Source organism: Dendrobates tinctorius, unplaced genomic scaffold, assembly GCF_039654945.1.
Source record: "Dendrobates tinctorius isolate UK_male_01 unplaced genomic scaffold, ASM3965494v1 ptg000132l, whole genome shotgun sequence".
NCBI lineage: Eukaryota > Metazoa > Chordata > Amphibia > Anura > Dendrobatidae > Dendrobates > Dendrobates tinctorius.
In genome coordinates, this window is record NW_027361800.1 from 4,728,232 (window position 1) to 4,754,871 (window position 26,640).

At 44.0% G+C, this 26,640-nt stretch overlaps 1 protein-coding gene and 1 long non-coding RNA gene across 3 annotated transcripts in view; one reads left to right on the plus strand and one right to left on the minus strand.

Moving 5' to 3' along the window:
- LOC141048051 (uncharacterized) overlaps window positions 1–547 on the plus strand; it is a 63,869-nt gene extending 63,322 nt beyond the window's left edge. Inside the window, exon 3 of the long non-coding RNA XR_012219953.1 lies at window positions 276–547. This is a non-coding gene — a long non-coding RNA (uncharacterized lncRNA). The remainder of the gene's footprint in view (window positions 1–275) is intronic.
- Window positions 548–3,908: 3,361 nt separating this feature from the next.
- PLPPR3 (phospholipid phosphatase related 3) overlaps window positions 3,909–26,640 on the minus strand; it is a 381,927-nt gene continuing 359,195 nt past the window's right edge. The window contains exons 7-8 of one of the 2 annotated variants that reach the window (XM_073543392.1): window positions 6,225–6,401; window positions 3,909–5,860 (exon numbers count right to left, since the gene is read on the minus strand). In XM_073543392.1, coding sequence (XP_073399493.1) covers window positions 4,757–5,860; window positions 6,225–6,401 — 1,281 coding nt within the window. In that variant the 3' untranslated portion in view covers window positions 3,909–4,756. The remainder of the gene's footprint in view (window positions 5,861–6,224; window positions 6,402–26,640) is intronic. The other variant, XM_073543391.1, reaches the window with a different exon arrangement.

Genomic DNA, 26,640 nt, shown 5'->3' on the forward strand with positions numbered 1-26,640 from the left:
AATCAAAGCTAGGTCATATGACGGCGCATGCGCAGATTCAAGACTGTCATCAAACTGTGACTTCCTCCCCGCGCTCATGGAACGCAAGCAACCAGGTGCTACTTAGCAACCAAGGTCGCCCGCAATTCCCGTTGAGCGCCTAGAGGAATCCCTGACAGAGCCAGTTCTGGGCATGCGCACTAGACTGGTAATCAATCTATCTTCTCATGTATTATCTTATGAACAGGTTGAATTGTTGGATAAGGGTTTATCCTTTTCTCCTCCACAACCTTTAGACACATTCACAACCATAAAGGACGTTCATCTCTTTGCAAGAAAATTAATTCTGAAGAGATTTCAAGAAAAAAATAATATGGGGTTACCGCTGGAAACAGAGGAAGAGAAAGAGGCTATTGCAATTCTTGAATCTTTGGCTGAGGAAAACCAAGAATCAAAAGCGGTGAGTTCATTCCCCTCTTATTTGTTCAATAAATCCAAAAAAATTCCCAGTATTAACACCTGTCCGTCTGTCGATGTCTTTGTGAAATTGGTCACAAAAGATATTGAAAAAATTAAAAATGATTTTCATCCCAGCCCATATTATAAAAAAGAAAGAAATATTATAAAAGAAGTGCAGAATTGGGATGATGTGATATTTAAGAGGGCCGATAAAGGGGGCAATTTAGTTATCTGGCCTCGGGATATGTATGTTCGACAGGCCCATAAGTTGCTTATGGATCCTAATTGCTATCAGAAATTAACGCATATCCCACTCATACAATATCAAAAAGAGCTAGTGGACATTATGATGGGAGCCTGGGAAGAAGGACTAATTCCAAAAAAATTATTGGAAACTATTGAAAATTTGAAATCTATGTTAGCTACATTTTACCTTATCCCCCACGTTCACAAAAATGTGTTATATCCCCCGGGTCGCCCTATAGTCTCGGGCAATGAGGGTTTGAGTGAATTGGTGTGTCAAATTATTTACCACTATTTAAAACCTATTGTAATCTCACTACCCTCTCATATCCTCGACACTACTGCGGCATTGAGGAGGTTAGATCAGTTGAACCTTGGGGATAATATGATCCTAGTCACGGCGGATGTTGAGGCTTTATACACCTCTATCCGCCATGCACAGGGTCTAAAGGCTATTGCATGGTTCCTTAATAATAGCAATTTGGATTTTTCAATGTCGAGATTTATCCTGAATCTTCTAGAATTCATCCTAACACATAATTGCTTTACTTTTGATCATCAGGTGTACCTCCAATTGCAAGGACGGCAATGGGGGCAGCTTGTGCCCCCTCCTACGCCAATTTGTTTTTAGGTTTTTGGGAGAGGGAAATTTTTCAGAGCTCCCCCATTGCCGGCATAGAAAAAATACGTGATTGGATAAGGTACATCGATGATGTAATGTTTGTTTGGGATGGCTCTGTTGACGAACTTCATGAGTTAATGTCGACATTGAATAAAAATGATCTAAATATTCATTTAACTTTATACATTTGGAAGAAAAGTCAATTTTTTGGATATAGACATTACGGTACAGGATGATGGGTCAATTCTTACCGACATCTACCGTAAATCTACAGCGACCAATTCGATCCTCCATGCTGAATCTTCACATTTAAAATCTACTATTCGGTCTATTCCGGTAAGTCAGTACCTTAGGGCAAAGAGAATTTGCTCTACAGAACAAGCCTTCCAAAAACAGGCCAAAGACTTATATTCTAGGTTCCGAGAAAGGGCTTATGGTCATAGGCAAATAAGGTATGCTTATAAAAGAGCACAAGACACTTCGCATAATCAGCTTTTGTATAAAAAGAAAGAAGTTCGGGATGTGGACAGTAAAACAGTCAGGTTGATTACACCTTTTAATGAGCAGTGGAAACAACTCTCTAGTGTCATTCATAATCATTGGGGAATTCTATTAACTGATCCAATTTTAAATAAGACATCTAGCAAGCCATGCATCACTGCTAAGAGGTCAAGGAATTTATCGGATTTGTTAGTCCATAGTCATTTTTCATCAAAAAAAGAACAGAAAGGCTTTTTGGGTGATATCCAGGGCTTTTTTCCTTGCAGGAAATGTAAGGCTTGTGCTAACACTATAAGAGGGAAAGAATTCCAAAATACGGATCAAACTAGAACATTTACTATCAGAAAGTGCTTGACTTGCTCCTCTAAGGGAGTTATCTATTTGGCAAAATGCCCTTGTAACAAAATATATATTTGAATGACTACGAGAGAGTTGCGAATACGAATACGAGAACATATCCGCGACATTGAGAGGTCAAAAGAATCCGAGGAGGGAGAGCAATTAAAAACCCTACCTCGACAATTTAAGAAGTGTCATAATTCGGATACGAATGGTCTCCGGATAATGGCCATTGATCAGGTATCGTTGGGAATGAGGGGAGGAAATTTGTTTAAAAGATTGTCGCAAATCGAAAGTAGGTGGATTTATAGACTTAATTCAATGGTCCCTGGGGGTTTGAACGAGAGTAATGGGTTTGGGTCCTTTCTATAGAGGATATGGGTAATTTTAGTTAGGGTGTTTTTATTTATTTTTTATCGTTTATTTTTATTAATACTTGTATCTTTATTACAGTAATTTCTTTCTATGTACATTTATGGTGCATGTGATCTTGCGGATGAGTCCCCATGATTTGAAGATAGAGAAGAATGAATTTTCTTATTTGGATCTCCTCTAAAGGGGAAATCGCGTCTAGAAGAATGGACTGATTGTTTTATCACTGTTTAGCACGTTTTTTTCGGTGTAAAATATTAACATAATATGTTTGCACATAATTAGAATATCACTATTCGATATATATTTCATTTTAATGTGTTTGTATGTTAAAAACTTGTTTTTTGTATGTATAATTCTTATGCATTTATATTACTTCACAATATTAATTGTTTTGGGTCACAATTAATCTAGCATTAATATAATGCATCATGCATTGATGGGATATTGTCACTTTAATAGTTTTCTGATAGTCAGTTTTATGAACGGGATATAAGTTAGGTTTATGCGGCTTATAGAGTATTAACTTTGTCTATAGCATTCACTATCACAATATACATTCATTCACATTTATGCATTCACAGTCCGTTTTTTGGGAGGCTATAAGCACCTAAAATGTTTGTTTTTAAGGCGGTCTAGTGCGCATGCCCAGAAGTGGCTCTGTCAGGGATTCCTCTAGGCGCTCGACGGGAATTGCGGGCGACCTTAGTTGCTAAGTAGCACCTGGTTGCTTGCGTTCCATGAGCGCGGGGAGGAAGTCCCACTTTGATGACAGTCTTGAATCTGCGCATGCGCCGTCATATGACCTAGCTTTGATTGCTTGTTAGCATTCTTGACATCATTTCCTATAAATACTAACACCAAGGCCGCTATAGGCCACGCCTCCTGAGGAAGAAGCGGTGAAACGCGCGTTGGGGCGGCAGGCTTGGGGAATCCTCCACCACATGTTAGAAGTAAGTACAGTGTATAGTTTATCTACATGCATCACTATTTGGGCCACAGTTTAAGTACTGGCAGTAATTGTCCATTCACAATGGGCTTATCTAAATTATATTATCCAGTATGTATAGCTTATTTGCCGGCACTGGAAGATTGTATGATACTTTATTGTCAGTATAGTGATTAGTTCCATTTGCACAAGCACTTTTTGCACTTTAAACGTGGCCTGATTATGTAATGAGCTTATTCATGAAGTTGAAAATTTGCATTACATATGCTAATATTGAAATACTTCAGGATGATTGTATGCTGATAGTATATGGTTTCAGCTATTTTACACTATCTGTACTGTCTATTTTTGGATTAACCCCTTGTTAGCCTGCATAGTGGGAAACTCTGTTTATTATGTATATTTTTAATATACTTCAATAAAATTGTTCATATATTTTTTCCTAAATACTCATTTCTTTCTGCTATAATCAGCTAGAAGAATTGTGTACTATAGCATTGTATTTGGAGTTAAAGAGGTGATATTGTTATATCCATAATTTTTTGGGAATATTTGTGATAATTTTGTATTCTTAGTATTTACTGCCATGAAAGGCAACCTGTAACTCAAAAATCAGACATACCAGATTTCATATATTTGAGTGCTGTGTTAAAATGTTACTATGCCTGGACTTATTGCATCTCACTTCTCATAGCACAGTTTCCTCACAGTGGCTGCATATTATACAATTGTTACACCATTGCTCAGTATTAGTCTGTGCTTTCTCAATGCTGAAGTCTTTCTTCTGAAATATTTCTCTTGTTGACTGCTGTCAGAGTAAAATGCCCTTCACTTGCATAGGAAAGCTCATTTTGAAAAGCAAACAGAGCATGAAATTTTCCACTGCGCTCTCATTTCCTGAGCAGTTTCTAGCAGAAGAAAAAGTATTTCGAAGGTGCTAGAGACAGTATTGTCAAAGTGTTAAAACAATTATAGAGTGTATATGCGAATGTTTTAAGAATATTTCATACATTATTTTTATTATCCCGGTAAATAAAAATCCTGCTTGTTTCCAGACATTTTACTGATCTGTACAAATTAGAAAGGCAACTGAATACATCACTGCTGTAGGTTATGTTATATGAAGTGGCTTCCAATATAAAAAATGCTTTCTGTGATGTTTCAAGACTTTTGAACTGAAGCATTTTTCATGCTTTTTGGGCAGTGATATGCTGCAGTTTTCTTTCTTGTCACTTCTGTTTTAAACATGCCAATATATTTACAACTTTGCTAATCCACAGCCTTGTGATTTATCATTCCTTGAACCTCTGGTTCTGCAGCTTCTTATAAAAAGGTTCCTCAACTTCTTCACTTCCCTCCCTTTCTACTTGGGGTTTTCTCCTGAGGCTAGCTTCTCGGCTTGAAGGAATGCCAAGAGTCTCAGCAACTAGGGGAGTTGGCACGCCTCCAGCAACATTGACTGTTGGTCCACATCGTGGTTCTGAATCAGGTTCTAGGTCACTAATTGAGGAACCTGGAGACACACCTGCACCCTTTGGTGTCCTGTAGCCACGATAGTCTTTACTCATATCATATGTACCTGTTTCATGGGTTTCACCAGCCTTCTGTGCAGCTTTCCATTCCCATGGACTATTCCCTGAAGATAGATGAACTACTGGGTGATGCGGCGCGTGGGCATCAATTGTGACAATACTTGAACTATCCCTTTCTGAGGGTGAGCGGTATTGTGATGAATCAGAGCTACTAGTTGTAGAGGATGAAGAGGTTTCAGAGTGTTTAGATGTGCTAGACACCAATGTTGTTCCCTGCTGTTGTTGCTTGGACATTGCAATAACCTGCATAAGCCTCGGGGCATTTGTTGCAGCTCGAGGTGCTCCTCCTTTCTCTGCCATCATCATCCACTTTGCTCTGATGGCAGAACTGCCCTTGGGTGAACCAGTTTGGTTTTCTTCAGGTATGTGTAGAAGTGGTGGAGCTGCAGGCCTTGGTTGGATTAGAACCCTTGGTCCTGCTGTCCTAGCCTGCACTGTGGGGTAAAGTGATGGTGGCGCTCTGTCGGGATCTGGTTCATCAAGAATAATACCAGAAGTTTCAGATGCTGCCCGCCTATGAGCCTGTGCTAATGCCACTTCCTCCCCAAGTGTTAGGCTGCGTCCTTCCATAGGCTTTGGCTTCCATTCAGCTCCTGGGGCTCGTGGTGGACGTGATCCTTCAGCAGGCACATGTATGGTCATGTGGCGACGAGACGTGTCCTCCATAGATGGAGTGCTAACTCGTGGGAGAGTATTACTAAAAGTTACCATATTTTCTTTTCCCATTGGACTTCTGGGGGCTAGTAAATCAACATCGACACTGGCACGTTTCAGACTACCCAGAGAATTTTTCTCACGTTGAACCTTCCAGAGAAATAAAACAAGCAAGAGATTAATAAATACAGTTAACGTTTGACAACTTAATATCCTCATTTCAGCAGCAACCGTTAAAGACTGTGCACCTTCATGGGGTTTTCCCATTGAACAGTTTTATAGAATATCAATAGATTATGCCAAGAAAAGATGGGATCTGACAATTACAAATAAATGAAGAGCTTGTTAAAATTGGAGACCTCCATGTGTCAGGAAAAATTGCTGCCAAAGTTAAAATTACGGAGTGATTTTTTTGTCAATTTGTTACACACTACATACTCCACATTTGTTTATTTAGTATAAAGAATGTAAATGTAGTTTACACTTAGCTAACAATGAGGTGTATTTCACGAACCTGACGCTCAGTTGACTGGATTCGAGGATGAGGAGTGAGTTCATCGTTGCTTGAAGATTTATTTTGGTACACAGACTCATGTCCGCGATGAGTTAAAGCATGCAGAGGATCCTTGCTGGCAGCCTTTAGAGAAGTGTCCTCTGAGGATGCCCGAAAATTACCCACAGCATGATAAGCCTACAAGATATATTATACCATTAATAGCTACAGTTCAACATAAGAGAGAAAGATGATTGGTTTTCATATCAGTTTAGTTTGATTTTTTTTTTTGCTGCTGAAGATAAACTGCTTTGCTGCATGGATATGGTCTTTAAAATAAACACTAGTTTCAGATCAGTGAAACCTGAAAACCTACATGCTAGGTCTTGTGTGATGTGTATGCATCATGTTGGGTGTATGGGGGACATTATTTATGTCCATACTATTTCTATATGCCATTGAGGGTGGAGCCTGTGGATGTCGATAGTGACTTGGAACCCTTTATGGGTTCGGGATCACTCTGGGTAGTTCTTCCCATTTATTTGGGTTGTAGCGTATAATATCTCCATTTTTTGTCTCTGAGTTCTCAGAGGATGAATAATTGGTACATAATACGTTTTCATGATTGTAGCCCTTGATATTCGGCGTAAATTATTTTTGCACTACTATTGTACAACTGTAGCTTAGGTGCTATATTGGCAGTTTTCAAATGTTGGTGGTAATTATATTTCCACAACTCTAATACTTGTGCTTGCGCATTTCTGTCTATGTAGTGTTTTACTATACATATATGTCATCGGCATTTAGTCTCTAGACTATGCCTTTACAAATGCATTGCGTGGATTTTCAGGTTGCATTTGTTTGCACGTATTTTTGCATATTATTTTTTGTGTGATTAGCGTTCCTCTCTAGGGAGGTATGTATTTGATGATCTTTTGTACTTTTTGACACTACCTTAACGTTTCTATGCGCATGCGCAATAATGCGGTATCGCTATAAACCTGATGGGGGGAAATGATTCTCTTCTTAGGGCACAATGTTTGTGTGTGGACACATGCGCAGTAATTAAATGATTATATCTCTGTAACCCTCTCATATGTACATGCCATGCATGTCCTAGGGTATACTCCATTCTCTGTGTAGTGATCTGTCATGCATTTTTTATTACTTGTATTTAGTTGAAATACTTTGCCTCAATAATATATTGCGTGAACGTTTATGCCGCATTTTTGACCATCTGCACATTTGTGTGATTGGCGTCCCTCCTTAGGGAGGTATATATTTGATGATTACTCTGTATGTATGACATTTCCTTAAAACTTTTGTGCGTGGACGCATGTCTAACAATGCGGTATCGCTACAAACTCAATACGAGTAATGATTATCTTCCCATGATACTTTTCCTGTGTATAGATGCATGCGCAGTAATGCGGTATCGCTTAATATATTGTTATGTGCGGATGTATATGTAATAATGTGGTACCGTTATCAACTCAGTGGGAGAAATGATTCTCTCCCTATGACACTATCTTTATGTATGCGCAGCAATGTAACCGCCACTAGCTGAATGGGTGAAATTACCTTCTTCCTCTTAGGGAGTTAACTGTGTACATACAACAGAAATTCCTCTGCGCAGGCGCACTAGCCGATTTCGGCCACAGCGTTTCAAATGACTTTCTTCCACAGGAAGTGAGGCTTGTGGGTGCCCCTGGGCCGAGACTGGTTACTAGTAGAGTTGAGCGACTTTTGGTTTTTTAGGATCGAGTTTCGTTTCGTGAAACCCGACTTTTCCAAAAGTCGGGTCGAGCAAGATCGGCCGATTATAGGGAAAAGTCGGGTCGTCACGAAACCCAATGTAAGTCAATGGGGAATAAAAGTCGGCAGTGAGAGGAGGACAGGAAACACACCTACAGTGCCCATTTGAATGCCAAAAGCATCAATTCTTCTTACTTAAGCTTGTCAACCTTAATTAACTTCATAATACAAGTTACGCACTGAAAAATGGGAGTTATTTGGCTAAAGTTGTGGGGGGGGAGGGCTGGCTCCAGGTTTTCATGTGCCCTGGGCGAAAGAGCGCCCCTTTAACACATACCACAACTCATCATGCTCCGATATGGCAGAGAAATAGCGGTATAGTACAATGAAAAATACTTCACTTTTTACATCTCATGACGAGGCCCATCTATTTCTCCATACAGAATCATTGGTCCCATATAATGTTTGAAACAGTATATGATGAGCTCCACATAATGCTACAGTATATGTTGGTCCCCATGGATGAAGCTCCACTGTGTTATGGGCCCAAATAATGCTCCAAACATAATGGGCCCCATTTCTAATGCTCTAGTGTATAATGGGCCCTGTAAATGCTGCTCCAGTGTCTGATGTCCACCTTTGGAATGTTCCAGTGTATGGTGGGCCCCATCTATCATTCTCCAGAGTATAGTGCTCCCCAAAAATTGCTGTCCCAACATTGAAAACAATGAAATAAGTCTCCTCGCTAGGGAATCCCTGTACTAATCTGGACTCCTCGTCGTCCCCATCTTCCATCTCACTGCACAGTATTTCAACCTTGCAAGTGCTGTGATCCTGAGCAAGCAGGGGGGGCCCACTCGTTGGCGACGGCACTGGCACAGGGCCCCTGATAGTACGGTGGTGTGTCTGATGGCGGGTGGGCCGAACCTGCACTTTCATCTGCAGCTTCCTCTTTGTCACCGTGTAAGATGGAACTGTATATGGGAAGGGTAACCTGAGTTTCATCAGGGTCAGATTCAGGCCGTGTAGTGTGCGAGGGGAATGTAGTGGTCTGGGTCAATGTACCAGCAGATTCATCGAGCAGTGGCTGGGCATCAGTGCACTTGTGTCGCCCCCAGGAGTACGGTCGCCGCAGTGGCATTACCTTCCTCCTAGGGAGTGTGATGTCATGCTTGGGAGCAACGAAGGATCTCTCTAGCAGGTTAACTGATTGGGCGGCGTTATTCCCATGAGTCATGACCCTCCAAACAGCGTTCATGAAGGCAAAGTGTTTGTTTTACGTGTGCAGTATGGTTGCAAAGCTGAACCTTAAAGGAATGTCCAGAAGGGCACCACCAGGAGTGGAGCCTATGGTTAAATTCGACTCCACCTGGGAAACCTCAACCATGCCAGCTACAGAAAAGATGCACACATTGCAAGCTTAATTCCGTTAACGAACGAGACTCCGTCATGCCCTGCGGTCCGAGTCTGGCTTACTAGAGGGACACGTGAGGCTCTGGCACATGAGATTGGCCAATAACTGGTGTGTCATGCCCTTACATGTCCGTGGCTGCATGTGCGCTACACTGAAAAGGCCAGCGTTTGTCGCTTACAGGTGCAGATAACCCGCTGAACAACGTTAGTGATGGGGATCACTGATTACAATTATTACCCGCGAACGATGATTTCCCAGTAAGTGCAGGTCAACCGCAGTTCCGGAATTAGGCCTAACCGTCATTCCTGAAAAAATGAAAAACTTACGTGTGCAAACCACAGGTGCTGTAGCTTGCTTAACAGCTCGCCAGCCGTTCTCACGCCCAGTATGGATTACACGTGATTGCACAAAGGTGAGAAAGGGTACCGTATCCCCGGATAACATGTATGGATAGCGTACACATTCAAAATATGTCTATACATCAGGAGGCAGGCTCAGACGGTGTTAGGCCCAGTATGGATTGCACGTGATTGCACAAAGGTGAGAAAGGGTACCGTATCCCCGGATAACATGTATGGATAGCGTACACATTCAAAATATATGTCTATACATCAGGAGGCAGGCTCAGACGGTGTTAGGCCCAGTATGGATTGCACGTGATTGCACAAAGGTGAGAAAGGGTACCGTATCCCCGGATAACATGTATGGATAGCATACACATTCAAAATATGTCTATACATCAGGAGGCAGGCTCAGACGGTGTCAGGCACAGTATGGATTTGACGGCCCAGACTACACAGCGTAGGAGCAGGGAGAGGTAAAGATTGCAAATGCTGGGGCCCTGCCCAAGCAAGGGGGGCCCACTCGTGGGCGTCGGTACTGGCACTGGGCCCCTCATAGTACGGCGGTGTGTCTGACGGCGGGTGTGCACCACCACCGTCAGAGACACTTGATTGCACTATGAGGGACCCTGTGCCAGTGCCCGCGCCCAAGAGTCGGCCTACCCACCTGTCCAGGGCAAAGGCACTCGCACGGTGTCGTGCGCTAGGTGGTAACCCCGGCCATGGGGGGGAGGCAGCACAGTTAGGGAGTTTTAGAAAGTGGCATATGTTGATGTTGGACATTCAGCTGATGCAAAAAGCGAAATAGGTCAAGTCCCAGGAAGAGGTGGACCAAAGCAAGCCATTTTTCTGTCACCCTATGTGTCATCAGGGGAAGGTGGGACAAAATCCTTGGAAACCCATGCATGGTTCATTTTAATGAAGGTTAGATAATCCACATTTTGGGTTGACAGACGGGTCCTTTTTTCTGTCAGGATTGATCCAGCTGCACTGAAGACTCTTTCCGATAGCACACTTGCAGCTGGGCATGCGAGCTCCTGTAAGGCATATTGTGCCAATTCAGGCCAGGTGTCCAGTTTAGCGGCCCAATAGTCAAAGGGGAATGACCTGTGTGGGAGACCATCGATATAGGAGGAAAAGTAGTTTGTAACCATAGTTGACAACTGCTGTCTCCTGTCACTTTCCATCGATGCAGTATTACCAGTTGTGTGAGCGGTACTTGAAAAATCAGTCCACAACATTGTCATGAAACCCCTGTCTCCAACGCCACTTCTGTGTGCACCATGAACACCTCTGCCAAGCTGCCCCGGCCCGTACGGCTCGTGTGAGAACCATCACTGCTGCTGTGTGCTGGGAATGCCTCAAGCAACCGATTTACCCAAGTTGCTTGTTTATTAGCCAATATTAGGTCAAGGTTCTCCTGTGGCATGATGTCTTGTAATTTGCCTTTATAGCGTGGATCCAGGATGCTGGCCAACCAGTAGTCGTCATCGTTCATCATTTTGGCAATGCGGGGGTCCCTTTTTAGGATCTGCAAGGCATAATCTGACATGTGGGCCAATGTTCCCGGTGTCAATGATGCACTGCGAGTGCTGGTTGGAGGAGCACTTTCTGGCAAATCCACATCCCTCCAGTCACGCACAAACCCTGTACCAGACCTTGCCACGCCAACATTTTCACTTGCCCCACGAGATGCATCCTCCTCCCCTAAGTAATCATCCCCATCATCATCCTCCTCCTCCTCTTCTTCCTCCACCTCGTCCAGAAGAGGTCCCTGAGCAGACAATGGCTGAATGTCATCAAGGATTCCCTCCTCCTCTTCCTCCTCATCAACATTGGCTGCAGACGCCTGCTCCTTAAGGTGCGTCAAAGTTTGCATGAGCAGACGCATAAGTGGGATGCACATGCTTAGGATGGCGTCGTCTGCTCTTACCAGCCGTGTGCATTCCTCAAAACACTGAAGGACTTTACAGAGGTCTTTCAGCTTCGACCACTGCACACCTGTCAACTCCATGTCTGCTCTCAAAGTGCCTGGCCGTGTATCCTCCCACAAATGCATTATGGCCTGCCTCTGCTCGCACAGCCGCTCCACCATGTGCAGGGTGGAGTGCCACCTTGTTGCAATGTCGATAATGAGGCGGTGGTTGGGAAGGTGGAGCAATCGCTGCAGCTTCTGCATACGAACGGAGTGTACAGTCTTCGCACCTTCTGGAGCAGGGCTGTTAACTCCGGATAATTTTTGAGGAAGCACTGCACCACCAGGTTCAAGGTGTGAGCCAAGCAAGGTATGTGGCTGAGTTTTGAAAGCGCTATGGCTGCCACAAAATTACGGCCTTTATCACTAACTACCTTGCCTGCCTCAAGATGTACACTGCCCAGCCATGACTCAGTTTGTCGCTTCAAGTACTCGGCCAGCACCTCGGCGGTGTGTCTGTCCCCCAAACACATCATCTGCAACACAGCCTGCTGACGCTTTCCACTAGCTGCTCGACAGGGGGACACCTCATGTGCAACAGTGGCAGCTGCAGATGGGGTGCTCGTACGACTGCGCTCTGTGGACGAGCTTTCGCTTCTGGAGGAGGAGGAGGAGGGTCGAACGCCTACAGCCAACTGTTTCCTATACCGTGGGTTAGGCAGCACTGTCCCACCACCGCTGTCCCCTGTGGACCCTGCATCCACCACATTAACCCAGTGCACAGTGATGGACACGTAACGGCCCTGGCCATGCCGACTGGACCATGCATCAGTTGTGAGGTGCACCTTTCCACTCACTGACTGCTTGAGTGCATGGACAATGCAGTCTTTTACATGATGGTGGAGGGCTGGGATGGCTTTGCGAGAGAAGAAGTGGCGACTGGGTAGGTCATAGCGTGGTACTGCATAGGCCATGAGTTCGCGGAAAGCTGCGCTTTCCACCAACCGATAGGGCATCATCTCAAACGAGATTAGTTTGGCAATGTGGGCGTTCAAACCCAGTGTACGCGGATGAGAGACTGAGTACTTTCTTGACCTACTCATAGTGTCTGGGAGGGTGAGCTGGACTTGAGAGCTGCATATGGTGGAAGTAGCGGTGGACAGGGCGGACTGAGAGAGGGTTGATGATGGTGAAGGAGTTGGTGTTCTTTCTGATGGCCTAGATTCAGTATTTCGTTGATATAACAGTGGGATTCCCTGACTGCTGTGGCCTTGCAACGACACCTCAACATTTGCTGCTGTGCTAACCGGTGGGCTTACAGTGGGGGAAACAATGTAGCGTTGCTGACTACCTTCTTTGTGATCAGTTGCACATGTGGCACTTGAGGTTTGGTGTTGTGTCCATGCTTGCAAGTGCATGCTGGTTAAATGTCTAAGCATGCAACTGGTATTCAAATTTTTCAGATTTTTCCCTCGGCTAAAGGTCTTTGCGCACTTCTTACAGATAACCTTGGCCTGATCATGAGGATTTTGTTCAAAAAAGTGCCACACTGCACTCTTCCTACTTTGGCAGACATTTTGCGGCCTAGCACGCTGTGATCTTTTGACCCTCTGGACAAGCTGTCCAGCAACTCTTTTGATTTTTGGAACCTGTCTTTGGAGTACTCCGGGCCTGCCAGATAACAGCTGTTGCGATGTCGATGTCTGCTGTGGATGCTCCTCATCTGAGCTATTGGAAGCAGCACCCTCTTCCCCCAATGGATGCCAATCTGGGTCAACAACTGGGTCATCCATCACCTCCTCTTCTATGTCATGTGCACCTTCCTCTGTGTCACCGTGTATGGTGGTATAGTGTGCGGGAAGGGGCACCTGAGTCTCATCAGGGTCAGAATCTGGTTCTGTACACTGCGAGGACAATGTAGTGCTCTGAGTGAATGTACCAGCAGAATCATCTATCAGCGGCTGTGCATCAGTGCACTCCATGTCAGATTCATCTTGGCCTGGGTAATTCACCATTTCACTTGATAATCCAGGCATGGTATGTGAAAACAGCTCCATGGAGTAATCAGTAGTATGGCCTGCGTCATCCTTCAATCTTGGTTGGGGTGAAGGACACAAGGAAAGGTGTGGTTCATGAACATGAGCCTCCAATGACGACTCAGTGCTTTTACTTTTTACAACTTCAGAAGAGGAGGCGATAGAGCTGGAGGCTGAGTCAGCAATGTAAGACAAAACTTTTTCCTGATGCTCTGGCTTTAAAAGCGGTTTGCCAACTCCTAGAAAACTAAGCCTTCGGAGCCTTATGGAGCCAGACGATGACGCAGGCTCAACACCTCCTGCATTCGGTCCTATTTTGCTCTTGCCACTACCATCAGATCCACCACCAACACCATCATTACCAGCTGCCATCCCCCACCCAATTCCACGGCCTCTTCCACCAGCCTTCCTCATTTTTTGTAGAAATGTAGACAAAATCCAACAAACTATATAGTAATGTAAAACAAGGTACAAGGTGTCTATAGGACAGGGGAGATTTTGAATTTCTGCACACACTTGTGGACACTGGACACTTATGGATTGTGTGAGGCCCACTGAATATCAGAGCGCTATGTCACAGGCTCGATGGCACAGGTGTGAAAAAAGTGACTACAGGATCACAGAGATTTTGAATTTCTGCACACACTTGTGGACACTGTACACTTATGGATTGTGTGAGGCCCACTGAATATCAGAGCGCAATGTCACAGGCTCGATGGCACAGGTGTGAAAAAAGTGACTACAGGATAAGGGAGATTTTGAATTTCTGCACACACTAGTGGACACTGGACACTTTTGGATTGTGTGAGGCCCACTGAATATCAGTGCGCTATATCACAGGCTCAATGGCACAGGTGTGAAAAAAGTGACTACAGGATCACAGAGATTTTGAATTTCTGCACACACAAGTGGACACTGGACACTTTTGGATTGTGTGAGGCCCACTGAATATCAGAGCGCTATGTCACAGGCTCGATGGCACAGGTGTAAAAAAAGTGACTACAGGATAAGGGAGATTTTGAATTTCTGCACACACTAGTGGACACTGGACACTTTTGGATTGTGTGAGGCCCACTGAATATCAGAGCGCTATGTCACAGGCTCGATGGCACAGGTGTGAAAAAAGTGACTACAGGATAAGGGAGATTTTGAATTTCTGCACACACTAGTGGACACTGGACACTTGGATTGTGTGAGGCCCACTGAATATCAGAGCGCTATGTCACAGGCTCGATGGCACAGGTGTGAAAAAAGTGACTACAGGATAAGGGAGATTTTGAATTTCTGCACACACTAGTGGACACTGGACACTTTTGGATTGTGTCAGGCCCACTGAATATCAGAGCGCTATGTCACAGGCAGAAATTGGCTAGTGTATCACAAACTACACTCACTGGCCACTTTATTAGGTACACCTGTCCAACTGTGTGTTAAGACTTAATTTCTAATCAGCCAATCACATGGCGGCAACTCAGTGCATTTAGGCATGTAGACATGGTCAAGACAATCTCCTGCAGTTCAAACCGAGCATCAGTATGGGGAAGAAAGGTGATTTGAGTGCCTTTGAACGTGGCATGATTGTTGGTGCCAGAAGGGCTGGTCTGAGTATTTCAGAAACTGCTGATCTTCTGGGATTTTCACGCACAACCATCTCTAGGGTTTACAGAGAATGGTCAGAAAAAGAAAAAAAATCCAGTGAGCGGCAGTTCTGTGGCCAGAAATGCCTTGTTGATGCCAGAGGTCAGAGGAGAATGGGCAGACTGGTTCGAGCTGATAGAAAGGCAACAGTGACTCAAATTGCCACCCGTTACAACCAAGGTAGGCAGAAGAGCATCTCTGAACGCACAGTGCGTCGAACTTTGAGGCAGATGGGCTACAGCAGCAGAAGACCACACTGGGTACCACTCCTCTCAGCTAAGAACAGGAAACTGAGGCTACAATTTGCACAAGTTCATCGAAATTGGACAGTAGAAGATTGGAAAAACTTTGCCTGGTCTGATGAGTCTCGATTTCTGCTGCGACATTCGGATGGTAGGGTCAGAATTTGGCGTAAACAACATGAAAGCATGGATCCATCCTGCCTTGTATCAACGGTTCAGGCTGGTGGTGGTGGTGTCATGGTGTGGGGAATTTTTTTCTTGGCACTCTTTGGGCCCCTTGGTACCAATTGAGCATCGTTGCAACGCCACAGCCTACCTGAGTATTGTTGCTGACCATGTCCATCCCTTTATGACCACAATGTACCCAACATCTGATGGCTACTTTCAGCAGGATAATGCGCCATGTCATAAAGCTCGAATCATCTCAGATTGGTTTCTTGAACATGACAATGAGTTCACTGTACTCAAATGGCCTCCTCAGTCACCAGATCTCAATCCAATAGAGCATCTTTGGGATGTGGTGGAACGGGAGATTCGCATCAGGGATGTGCAGCCGACAAATCTGCACCAACTGTGTGATGCCATCATGTCAATATGGTCCAAAATCTCTGAGGAATGCTTCCAGCACCTTGTTGAATCTCTGCCACGAAGAATTGAGGCAGTTCTGAAGGCAAAAGGGGGTCCAACCCCTTACTAGCATGGTGTACCTAATAAAGTGGCCAGTGAGTGTACAAGGTGTATGTAGAATTGGGCAGAATAGGAATCTCCCTAGAGTGTAGGTCTGTAAGAACGGAACAAGTCCTCCACTTATCCTTCCACAGTGACACACAGATAGCTTCACTGTGGCCGTGATAACAGCCGTTACACGGTACTGAGAGGAGCGTGCACGTACACGGCTGTCCGGTGTACGTAAAATTGTCAAGCTCCGTGTTTTTTAAGTATACGGACTGACACACGCTGTCTCTCTATAGTTTTGAATGTGATCAAACAGCAAATATATTTAACTGTTTGAAAGCTAGACAAAACTAGTAGGTGCAGGTCTGTAAGAACGGAACATGTCCTCGACTTATTCTCACAGAGTGACACACAGATAGCTTCACTGTGGCCATGATAACAGCCGTTACACGGTACTGAGAGGAGCGTGCACGTACACGGCTGTCCGGTGTACGTAAAATTGTCAAGCTCCGTGTTTTTTAAGTATACGGACTGACACACGCTGTCTCTATAGTTTTGAATGTGATTAAACAGCAAATATATTTAACTGTTTGAAAGCTAGACAAAACTAGTAGGTGCAGGTCTGTAAGAACGGAACATGTCCTCGACTTATTCTCACAGAGTGACACACAGATAGCTTCACTGTGGCTGTGATAACAGCCGTTACACGGTACTGTGTGAGGAGCGTACACCGCTGTATGGTGTGAAAAAATGCACGCTCAGTACCTCAGCAGGACAAAAAAAAAAATTGGGATTGCTTTTAAAAAAGCAGTTTGCAGAGCAGTGGGTAAACAGCAATGCAGCTGTCAGGAAGCCTTAGAAGGCAGCCTAACAACCAACACCGCTGATCCACCACAATATAGCCTCCCCTTGCACTGCACACACAGTGACTGGTGTGTTGTACAGGCAAAATCGCTAGCAGCAGAAGCAGTTTTTTTTTTATTCTTCCCTGCCTAACGCTCTCCCTACAGAATCAGCAGCAGCAACCTCTCCCTATGCTAAGATCGGCAGAAGTAAGATGGCGGTCGGCGTGCACGCCCTTTTATAACCCCTGTGACACCCACCAAAGCAAGCCAATCAATTGCATGCCCTTCTGAAAGATGGTGGTGACCCCTGCCTATGTCATCACGTTGCCCACAGTGTCCGTGGATCCTGATTGGCTGAAAAAGAGCGCAAAACAAACTTTTGAAACGCGACTTTGGCGCGTAAGTCGCCGACCTCGTGGCCGACCTCATCCTAGGGTCGGGTTTCGTTTCATGAAACCTGACTTTGCCAAAAGTCGGTGACTTTTGAAATTTTTTGACCCGTTTCGCTCAACTCTAGTTACTAGACACCCCCTCTCTCTACATGCGACTGTGCAGGTATTCACCGCAGCTGTCTCTTATTTTGTACTTTATATAGCATATATATTCTACGTCTTTCATACCTTACCTCTAGCCCCTGACGAAGCTACCTTGCGGTAGCGACACGCGTCGGGCATTTCCACAGGCTCCCCCCATCTTTGGTATGGTATTGTTGATATGCACCTAGCACTCATGGTATGCGCTATTTTGGAGGATGGTCACCTGGTTCTGAACTAATGCAATCAGGGCTCATATGCACTTTTTGTTTTCTACCTCCGTATTATGTCTTCTCTCTGATTTATAGGGAAACTAGGTTATTGGTGCATTTCTTTACTATATAGTAGCATGTTGTGAGTTCATTTTCCCCTTCACCGTTGACGTCTGATGAACTCCCTCTGCTGGTGAAGAGAGGTAGTGAAATTGATTGGGTTGGGAAGAACCTGTCATCTGAACAGGTGGAGCCTGATTGGACACCCGGAATCACTGAGTGGATATAAGGCAGCCGACGCCCTACTGGGGTGCTGGTGATCCTTTCTGCTCTGAGCTCTTGCAAACCAGTTCAGTACCTGTCTTCTGAAAGCTAAGTATTTGCTCTCTTATTTTTCCATGAGATATTGTCTGTTTACTTAGTGTTTGTGTTCTGCCTGCCCTTGTTGGTACAGGCTGAGCTCCATTTTTGTCTCTGGTCAAGTTGATCTTTTGCTCAGTCTTCAGAATATACCTGAGTGCTGATATAGTTATTTTGAAGTCTAGTGACTTCAGGGCCTTTTTTCTATCAGACGTGTTGACATTATTTTGGCAGAATTTTTGCGGATTGCAGCCAGCATCTTTTCTGTCCTTTCCTATTTAGTTAGTTGGGCCCCATCGTTTGCTCAACCTGTCTTTCTGTCTGTGTTTCTGTTTTCATCTGCTTTTCACCGACAATACATGTTGGGGGCTGTCTATTGCTTTGGGGTCTGCTCTGGGGCAGTTTAGATTTCCCCTTTCCTTCTTTAGGCTTATTTAGTTCTCCGGCTGTGAACGAGGGGTCTAGGGCAGCGTAGGAACCCCCCACGGCTACTGTTAGTTGTGTGAATAGGATCAGGGGTCTGCAATCCGATAGCTACCAACCTCTCCGGTTTTCTGGACTTAGCTTGTATTTTTGTTTTTTCCTCCTTTGGTGACTCATTCATAACAGAATCACCAGCCATACCACAGATTCTAGGGTACTCAATAGCAGGAAAGAATTGTAAAAAAAAAAAAAAGTGTCAGAATTTTTTTTTTTTTTTGTATATTTTTTCCTCTATATCTTTGAGGCCGTAGGGGGAATTTTTTTTCTTCTCAATGGAGATGAAGCAATTGTCTGATCGTGTGGAGCAGCTCACTGCTGAAGTGCGGGGAATTTCCACCTATCTTGCTCATTCACATGTTGCTGAACCAAAGATCCCTACTCCTGATGTGTTTTTTGGGGATCGGTCTAAATTTTTGAACTTTAAGAATAATTGTAAATTACTTTTTGCCTTGAAGCCTAACTCATCGGAGCTATGCGCAGCAGGTTAAAATTGTCATCTCTTTGCTGCGCGGCGATCCTCTGGATTGGGCGTTTTCTTTGAAACCTGATGATCCTATTCTAGCTAATGTGAACGCATTTTTTCAAGCCTTAGGGCTGTTGTATGATGAACCTAATACTATTGATCAGGCTGAAAAGGCCCTGTTGGCATTGAGCTAGGGTCAGGATTCTGCAGAGTTGTACTGTCAAAAATTCCGAAAGTGGGCGGTCCTTACTACTTGGAATGATGGTGTCTTGGCAGCTCTCTTTCGGAAGGGTTTGTCAGAAACCGTAAAAGATACTATGGTGGGATTTCCTGTTCCCTCTGGTCTTGACGGTTCTATGTCATTAGCCATTCAGGTTGATCGGCGTTTGCGCGAACGCAAAACTGCACGAGAGATGTTGCCACCTGTTGAACAAATGTCTGAACCTATGCAATGTGATAGAGTTTTGTCTAGGGCGCAACGTCAGGAGTTCAGAAGGCGTAATAAACTGTGTTTTTTCTGTGGAGATGCCTCGTATATTATTTCTGTCTGCCCTAAACGAGAGAAACGTTTTGCACACACATTTGCTGTGGGCGGTGTTCAACCTAAGTTTCCTCTGGCAATTACTCTGATCTGCTCCCTGTCCACATTTTCCGCTAAGGCTTTTCGTGGATTCGGGAGCAGCTCTGAACCAGATGGACTTGGATTTTTCTAAATGTTGTGGATTTCCTATGACACCTCTGCGGACGCCTATCCCTTTGAGGGGTATTGATGCTACTCCTTTGGCGAAGAATAAACCTCAGTTTTGGACCCAGGTGGTAATGCGGGTCGCCCCAGATCATCAAGAAAATTGCAGATTTTTGGTGTTGCATAATCTGCATGATACCATTGTTCTGGGGTTTCCCTGGTTACAAATCCATAATCCAGTTTTGGATTGGAAATCTGTGTCTGTGATGAGTTGGGGTTGTCGGTGTGCCCTTAGTGACGCTCCTGTTTTCTCCACCTCTCCCCAGTCGCATGATGTTCCTGACTATTTGGCTGATTTTTATGATGTATTTAGTGAGAATGAGTCTGCGTCTTTGCCTCCTCATAGGAGTTATGACTGTGCAATTGAGCTGAGCCCTGGGTGTAAATTTCCCAAGGGTCGACTTTTCAATTTATCTGTACCTGAGCACGAGGCTATGCGATCCTATATTAAGGAGTCGTTGGAGAAGGGTCATATTAGACCATCCTCTTCACCCTTAGGTGCTGGGGTTTTTTTCGTGGCCAAGAAGGATGGTTCATTAAGGCCTTGTATTGACTATTGTTCCCTCAACAAAATTACTGTTAAATATCAGTATCCGTTACCCCTGATTTCTGATCTATTCTCTAGAGTTAAAGGTGCTTGCTGGTTTACCAAGCTTGACCTCAGGGGGGCGTATAATCTTATTTGCATTAAGCATGGGGATGAATGGAAGACGGCGTTTAATACTCCAGAGGGACATTTTCAGTACCTGGTGATGCCTTTTGGGCTCACTAATGCCCCTTCTGTCTTCCAGTGCTTCATGAATGATATTTTCCGAGACTTTGTGGATACATTTTTGATCATCTATCTGGATGATATTTTGATCTTTTCCAAGGATTGGGACTCTCATGTGGAACATGTTCGGACTGTGTTCCGGATTTTGAGTGAGAATTCCCTGTATGTCAAGGGATCGAAATGCCTTTTTGGGGTACAGAGGATTTCATTTTTGGGATTTATTTTGTCTCCGTCAACTATTGAAATGGACCCGGCCAAGGTACAGGCCATTTATGATTGGGTTCAGCCCACTTCTTTGAAGGCCCTCCAGAAGTTTTTGGGTTTTGCTAATTTTTATTGTAAATTTATAGCTAATTTTTCTGTTATTGCCAAACCATTGACTGATTTGACTAAGAAGGGTGCTGATGTGCTGAATTGGTCTCCGGAGGCTGTTTCTTCCTTTCAGGAGCTGAAGCGAAGGTTCACTTCTGCTCCGGTTTTGCGGCAACCTGATCTCTCACTCCCGTTTCAGGTAGAGGTGGACGCTTCTGAGATTGGTGCAGGAGCTGTTTTGTCCCAAAAAGATCCGGTAACATCTAAGATAAATCCCTGTGCTTTCTTTTCCCGAAAGTTCTCCCCATCTGAATGTAACTATGATGTGGGGAATCGGGAACTGTTAGCCATGAAATGGGCATTTGAGGAGTGGTGACATTGGTTGGAGGGAGCTAAACATCAAGTCGTGGTCCTTACTGACCACAAGAATTTGATTTACCTGGAGTCGGCCAAACGCTTGAATCCTAGACAGGCTAGGTGGGCCTTGTTTTTCACACGTTTTGATTTTGTGGTTTCTTTTCTTCCGGGCACTAAGAATGTCAAGGCAGATGCCCTCTCTAGGAGTTTCTTTGCTGATTCTCCTGTTGTGACCAAGCCTGCTACCATCTTAGGTGAGGGGGTAGTTCTTTCTGCCATCTCGCCCGATTTGAGACGTGCTCTGGAAGAGTTTCAGGAGGACAAACCTGAGCGTTGTCCCATTGGAAAATTGTATGTTCCTGACCAGTGGAGGAAGAGAGTGATGTCTGAAGTTCATTGCTCTGCATTGGCTGGTCATTCAGGTATTTTTGGTACTAGAGATTTGGTGAGTTGGTCTTTTTGGTGGCCCGCCTTGTCTCGTGATGTCAGGAGTTTTGTGCAGTCCTGTGGGACTTGCTCCCGGTCTAAACCTTGTTCTCGCTCTAGTGGGTTGCTGATGCCTTTGCCGGTGCCCAGGAGGCCATGGACCCATATTTCAATGGATTTTATCTCTGATATGCCTGTCTCTCAGTGAATGACTGTTATTTGGGTGATTTGTGATAGATTCTCTAAGATGGTCCATCTTGTACCACTCCCTAAATTGCCATCTTCCTCAGAGTTGGTGCCCTTGTTTTTGCAACAGGTGGTTCGCTTGCACGGGATTCCTGAGAACATTGTATCTGACAGAGGAGTTCAGTTTATTTCTAGATTTTGGAGGACTTTCTGTTCCAAGCTGGGAATTCAGTTGTCCTTCTCCTCTGCGTTTCACCCTCAGACCAATGTGCAGACAGAGAGAACAAACCAGACTTTGGAGTCGTATTTGAGATGTTTTATTTCTGCTGATCAGGATGATTGGGTTTCATTTTTGCCCTTGGCCGAATTTTCTTTAAATAACAGAGCTAGTTCTGCCACTTTGATGTCACCTTTTTTTTTGTAACTTTGGGTTTCATCCTCAATTCTCTTCAGGGCAGGTGGAGCCTTCTGCCTGCCCAGGTGTTGTCACTGTGGTGGAGAGAATGCACCAGATCTGGGACCAAGTGGTGGATAGGTTGTCTCTCTCCCAGGAAAAGGCCCAGTGGTGTTCCAACCGGCATAGGACCATTGGTCCACGGTTTAAGGTGATATGGTTTGGTTGTCATCAAAGAATATCTCTGTGAAGGTGGCTTCTCCAAAGTTTAAACCTAGATTTATTGGACCTTACAAGATTTTGGAGATTCTAAATCCTGTCTCTTTTCGATTGGCTCTTCCTGTTACATTTAAGATCCATAACGTGTTTCATAAGTCTCTGTTAAAGAGGTTTGTTGAGCCAGTAGTTCCTGTGGTGGCACCACCTGACCCTGTATTGGTGGAAGGTAATGTGGAATATGAGGTTGAGAAGATACTGTATTCTCGCCTGGCTAGACGGAGACTCCAGTATTTGGTTAAATGGAAGGGTTATGGCCAGGAGGATAATTCTTGGGCCCGTGCATCTGATATTCATGCCGAAATATTGTTTCATGCTTTTCATTGGGCCCATCCTGATCATCCTGGTGGAGTGGATGAGGGTTCGGTGACCCCTCCTCAAGGGGGAGGTACTGTTGTGAGTTCATTTTCCCCTTCACCGTTGATGTCTGATGAACTCCCTCTGCTGGTGAAGAGAGGTAGTGAAATTGATTGAGTTGGGAAGAACCTGTCCTCTGAACAGGTGGAGCCTGATTGGACACCCGGAATCACTGATTGGATATAAGGCAGCCGACGCCCTACTGGGGTGCTGGTGATCCTTTCTGCTCTGAGCTCTTGCAAACCAGTTCAGTACCTGTCTTCTGAAAGCTAAGTATTTGCTCTCTTATTTTTCCATGAGATATTGTCTGTTTACTTAGTGTTTGTGTTCTGCCTGCCCTTGTTGGTACAGGCTGAGCTCCATTTTTGTCTCTGGTCAAGTTGATCTTTTGCTCAGTCTTCAGAATATACCTGAGTGCTGATATAGTTATTTTGAAGTCTAGTGACTTCAGGGCCTTTTTTCTATCAGACATGTTGGACATTATTTTGGCAGAATTTTTGCGGATTGCAGCCAGCATCTTTTCTGTCCTTTTCTATTTAGTTAGTTGGGCCCCATCGTTTGCTCAACCTGTCTTTCTGTCTGTATTTGTGTTTTCATCTGCTTTTCACCGACAATAAATGTTGGGGGCTGTCTACTGCTTTGGGGTCTGCTCTGGGGCAGTTTAGATTTCCCCTTTCTTTCTTTAGGCTTATTTAGTTCTCCGGCTGTGAACGAGGGGTCTAGGGCACCGTAGGAACCCCCCATGGGTACTGTTAGTTGTGTGAATAGGATCAGGGGTCTGCAATCCGATAGCTACCAACCTCTCCGGTTTTCTGGACTTAGCTTGTATTTTTGTTTTTTCCTCCTTCGGTGACTCATTCATAACAGTAGCATATTTATTCTGGTCTTTTAGTGTTCCCACTTGGGTTCTATTCAAATGCATATGTATATGATATTTTCGACATAATATGATCATGTCATTTATCCAATATATTGACCAGCTATTTTTCTTTGCCTTACTGTCAAGGATAAAGGGCTTTATTCAAATGCATATGTATATGATATTTTTGACATGATCTTGTCATTAATTTAATACATTGACCAGCTATTTGTCTTTATCTTACTGTACAAAGCTGATAGGGGAGTCTTACAGGGTTACATTATTAACCCCTTGGGTCTACTGTAATTGTCATGGAGTGACTTTTTGAATGTTTTTAAACTGTGTTTTGGTCTGTCTGAAACTTAATAAAATTTATATATTCAGTGATTTATTGTGGTGATCCCAGTGTTTGGTCAGTAGCTTTCTTCTTCTTCTACTGTATCATTTATCTGTACTGACTATTGGTGTATCCCAGTATTTATTGTTGGTGGTGCCCTCCTCATCTTTATTATTGTAGTTAGTTCTTTAGTGGCCTCATAAGCCACGTCTCTTTGTTGGAGTGTTGGCACGCCCATGTCTTGTATTGCAATGTTATTATGGACTTGGCAGCTAGAGAGGCGGCCTGGAGCTTCCCCTCTCCCAACTAATGGTATTAAACATTCAGATTTTGATAGTATCTCTAGAGACCTGGTGAATTTGCATAAATCCCTTACTAAAACCTGGTGGAACATCAAGAGTCTCGAGGAGTATAAGAGGTTTGGTCTCGTCCCTCGAGGGTTGAGGGTTCAGATATTTCCAGCCTGGGAGGCAGAATGTACATTTCAGAAAACGTGGGAAAGTGGACTGTTTCAGTGTTCCACTATTCTCATGAATCTACTTATAGAACATGATCGGTCTTCTCTAACAAATATTAAAGAACAGATTAAATCTTGCGAGTCTAAACTGTCTGCATATGACACTAAGACAGTGGTTGATCCTTTTCAGACCCGTCTTAAGAATACTATTGATCAGTATGAAAAAGACATAATTGGGGGCAAAAAACGCAAATTCAAACGTGACCAAATGGATTTTAATAATGGAAAAGCCTATAAGTGGGTACATAGGGGAAATAAAAGACGCTTCTTTCCCGATAACACTCTCAACAAGGATAATTCTACAGTAGTGGAATCCCAGTCAAGCGATTTTTTATCGTCAGAGCAGAGCGATTTAGAAGGCGCCGTAGGAGGGGCAGACATGGTAAAAGATCAAAAAAAGAAAACCAGGGGGTACAGACAGTGGTCCCCCAAGTATCGGAGGGAAACCAGGCAGAGGCGGAAATACTGAATGCTTCGTTGGCCCTTACTGCCCCTTCTCCAACAGGATTTGAGCCCAACCAGGGTAAGCTGTCAATCACTAATCTGTCTCAATATGAATTATCAGAGATCGAAGTTTCAGTCTTACAACGAGGTCTATCTTTTTTGTCCTATGAATCCTTTGGACAAATTTACGTTTGTTAAAGACCTATACATGTTTTGTAGACAACTTAATTTTAAATTTATGTACCATCAACCATCTATCATTGACAGCCTGTCGATGGAGGAGAGACAAGTCTTGAGGGACCTCATTTCATTATGGGAGGAAAATGAAAACCCAATGACGAGGACACGCTTCAAGGGACGCCTACCTTCTCAGGCTACCCCCAGCTTCTCACTCTTCCCTGTGATAGATATTTTTCGATGCGGTGAGTAGGGATATACTGTCACTCGATGAGAGACCAAATCATCTGAACAAGACTAACCAGTCTGAAAGAAAGGCTAAACGGGAACTTGGCAATAATAGAGATCTGATCATCAGGGAGGCAGATAAAGGGGGGAACATTGTCATCTGGCCTGTTGAACTCTATGTCAAGGAAGCAAAAAGACAATTAAACAATTCTTTGTTTTACCAGCTACTTCCATCTGATCCTACTGTGGTGTTCAACTCAAAATTGACAAAATTACTTTCCATGGCATTGGCACATAATGTCATTAATTAAAAAGAAAAAGATTTTTTGACTACCCTTCATCCAAGGGTCCCGACTTTTTATATGCTGCCCAAAGTGCACAAATCGATTCAAGAGCCGCCAGGTAGGCCGATTGTATCTGGGATTGGGGGGATTTTTGAGAAACCATGTATTTATGTTGATTTCTTTCTGCAACTGTTAGTGACTACCTTGGATTCTTTTATTAAGGACACATCGCATTTACTGGTTGTACTCAGTGATCTACAAATTCCCCCAAATACCTTCATTGTCACTCCTGACGTTGAATCACTTTATACCAACATATGGCACAACTTGGGAATCCAGGCAGTTTCCTTTTTTTCTGGAACAACATACTACTGGTGATCGACAACATGATTCCTTTATCGTAGATCTATTGCACTTTATTTTGGACAAGAATTATTTCGTCTTCGATCGCTCCTTCTACAGGCAGGTATCTGGGACTGCGATGGGGGCATGATGTGCGCCGTTGTATACCAATTTAGTTTTGGGGTGGTGGGAGGTAAATCATGTGTATGCTCTACCGAATTTCAAAAGCCATGTCTTTAAATGGTTTCGATATATTGACGACGTGCTCATATTCTGAACAGGATCATTGGATGAGTGTCAAAAATTTATGCTTCTGCTTAATGACAACTTTTTCAATATCCATCTTACAGCGAACTATGTGGACTCTGTGGCAGAATTCCTTGATCTAAATTTGACGATAGAAGAAGGCACTGTGAAAACCTCAATATATCGGAAGACTACATCTACCAGTAGCATTTTACATTACTCAAGTTTTCACCCTGACCATCTAAAAAATGGCATCCCGAAGGGCC